Source organism: Chrysemys picta, unplaced genomic scaffold (genome assembly GCF_011386835.1).
Source record: "Chrysemys picta bellii isolate R12L10 unplaced genomic scaffold, ASM1138683v2 scaf5112, whole genome shotgun sequence".
Classification (NCBI taxonomy): domain Eukaryota; kingdom Metazoa; phylum Chordata; order Testudines; family Emydidae; genus Chrysemys; species Chrysemys picta.
In genome coordinates, this window is record NW_027057812.1 from 1 (window position 1) to 3000 (window position 3000).

Here is a 3000-nt window from a genome sequence, read left to right on the forward strand (position 1 = left end):
TCAACCACAAGCTGGCTGTAAACCAGAGGCAGCCAACAGTGTGTGTTCGTTTGAATTATACATTTTGGTCTGGTGTCACTTTTAACTTCGGGTTTTGGTTGAACAAGTAAAAGGCCTTTGAAACAGACACACAGCCGCCTATGGCTCACTTCCATTCCCTTCCTGCTGATGCCCTTTTTTTTAGAGAGAGCTCATCCTGCTCTCTGCCTGTTGTCTGTATACAATGTAGCTCCCTGAATGGGAGGCAGGATTTGGGGAGCTCAGAGTCCAGCTCTTGAAGGACTATCTGTGCACTCATCTGCAGGGATATTTGGAAGGCATGTTGGGGCTGGCAGTAAGAAGACTGCACAGATCCACAGACCGTGGCCTTCCGTGAAGCCGGCTGTAGAGACTACGACATCCCTAAGAGCCCACTTGCAAAAAGGATTCAATCTTCACCTTTTGCTTTAGAAAACTTTAACCTAGTGGCTCCCAGCTAAGAGGCTGGTTTGAGCTGTTTCCTGCTGAATTGCCTGAGGCTTTGTGCCTGTGGTTGCTACATACCACTTTGAAGACGGTTGTTTTCTTATTTAGTCAAGAGTGGAAGTTGGATAAAATCAACTTTAGACCCCGTCTCTTATGTGGTATTTATTGAAATCTTATTATCAGGCTTTAACTTTTTGTCTCATTTATTCTGTTGCCCAACTTAATCATTTCCACTGATGTAATAATCAGGTTTCTTAAAAATATAAGATCTCCTTTTCAAAGAGGTTGTCCTTGATTCTTGGAGAGAAGCTTATTTTTCCATTGAAGAAATGTACAGCAATGATGGACTCTGCATGGAGAAACAAAAGCATGTACTGAAGTACTTTGCTAAATTGGTGCTTTAGGCCTCAACAATACAGTTAGATCCACTGGCGGACCCTTATGCCTGCAGAAAGCCCATGCTGTTTAATGTAGGCAAGGGTCCACCTACTCTTGGATCTAGTTGTATGGATTGGGGCCTATATGGAGATCTAGTTTCAGGACTAGGGTCTTATCGTTTTCAATGTAAACTGTTTTGAATTTTTGAACACTGGAAAAAATTATGCCGCCTGCTAAATTTGGTTTATTTAATTTTCTCTAGAAATACTGCAGATCCATCGAACAGTCAGAGTATGGCTATGAACAATGGCAATAATGATTTTGTGGTCCTGAGTAATGGCAGCATCCTCCCCAGTGCTACCAGTCCCAGCATCCTTTCAGCTACTGATGGAGGCATTGCAGCCCAACATCTCCCCTCCAAGGAAGCACCAAGAGCAAAAGTGAGTCTAAATGGATGCCTGCAACTTAATGGTACAATCAAACCATCCTTTCTGCCTTTAGACAACCAAAGAACTCAACAGATGTTGACACAATGCTGCCACCCTTGCCCATACCATCATCCTTTAAGTAGCCATAATAAACAGCAAGAATGTCATTCACTGGCTGGGAGCACAGCACCATCTCCTATGACTTCCTGCTGCCTGCAGCCACATACTGAATATTCAACATCTATCTGCCAAAAACATACACCTATGTATCAGACCACCTGCTGCCTTCAACACTCCCCATCATTCTGCCTTCATCATCAATGGCCTGACCATTTTCAACATCAGTCTGTTCAACAACATGTAACCAGTGTAAGGTGAGTGGAATGAATTTTCAACGGTGTTCAATATGCAACTAATTCTACATGTATTCCATTTTACTTTTTACAAAAATAAGAAAAGGTCAAAAAGAAGAGTGAGTTAAATCTTTTATACATATTGTTTTGCAGACAGTAATAAAATCTGAGGCAGACCCCACTTAATGCATGCAAACTGTGAGGATGATATACTTTATCTTAATAATGTCACTATTTGAATTTGAGGGTTTACTGTTCAGGGGAACTAATTCATGTCAAGAACATGTATGTAGTGTAGGAAAGCTTCCCTTTTTTCTTCCCACAAAGACATCTCCTCCTAGGAGTTGTTTGGGTCATGTGGAAGTCATGCAGTTCTTCCTGTTAATTAGCTGTCACTTACAGCTTTCAAAACTCCATGATAAAAGCTACTTCTCATTGCTAGGTTTCAGAGTAGCAGCCATGTTAGTCTGTATCCACAAAAAGAACAGGAGTACTTGTGGCACCTTAGAGGCCCACTTCTTCGGATGCATATAGAATGGAACATATATTGAGGAGATATATATCTAAATATAAATTTGTTAGTCTCTAAGGTGCCACTCCTGTTCTTTCCTCATTGCTAGTCAGCTCTTCGGCTTCTAGGAGAGCAAATAGTGATAGTTTTAGCTGAATTGTGAGAATTATGCAACCAGTTGAGAAGATCACAGATAGCAAATGGGCTGGAATCTTTCATTCAGTATTTCCGTTATTATCTGATCTTTTGGATCCCAAAGTGAGACTCATTCATCTACCAGACAGTTAGGGGTTGTCTACACTACCAAGTTTTGCTGACAAAACTTACGTCGACACCCAAAAGTCGACAAAACAAAAATCGCCGAAGGGTGTTCACACTTGCTCCCTCTGTCGACAGATCATGTCCACATTGAGGACACCGTCATTGACAGGGTGAGCAATGCACCGTGGGTATGTATCCCACAGTGCAGTGTTGTGGGAAGGAAGAGCTGATCGCTGCGCATTTTGGGATTCTCTCCGAGTTCTCCCACAGCCCCCTCAGCTGCCGAGAGTAGCATCATGAGTAGCTCTGTGAGCTCTCCGTGCTGAGCAATGGCAAAGCAGCACAGCAGTCTGTCCCCCTCCCCCTGCAGCAGCCGTCTGCCTGCTGCTGTGTTCCTAGTGTGGGGCAGAACAGGCATTCCAATGATTTGCTCTTTGTTCCCCAAACGAGCAGCACACAGATACTTTCCTGGAGTTTTGAAAGGGGAGGGGCGCATGCCTGCAGGGCAGAAAAGATCAAAACACTGAGCAGAGCAATCAGGGCAGGCATTGTGGGATACTGGTGGAAGCCAGTTCTATCCACAAAACAAACAGCAGTGTCTACA

General features: G+C 43.4%; 1 protein-coding gene across 1 annotated transcript; it reads left to right on the top strand.

The window, feature by feature from the left end:
* The first annotated feature begins 1072 nt into the window (after nt 1-1072).
* On the top strand, nt 1073-1669 carry LOC135980616 (protein dispatched homolog 1-like). Its single transcript, XM_065580545.1, has one exon. The coding sequence runs from the start codon at nt 1137-1139 to the stop codon at nt 1647-1649; it is 513 nt and encodes a 170-aa protein (XP_065436617.1). The 5' UTR covers nt 1073-1136; the 3' UTR covers nt 1650-1669.
* Nucleotides 1670-3000: the final 1331 nt, after the last annotated feature.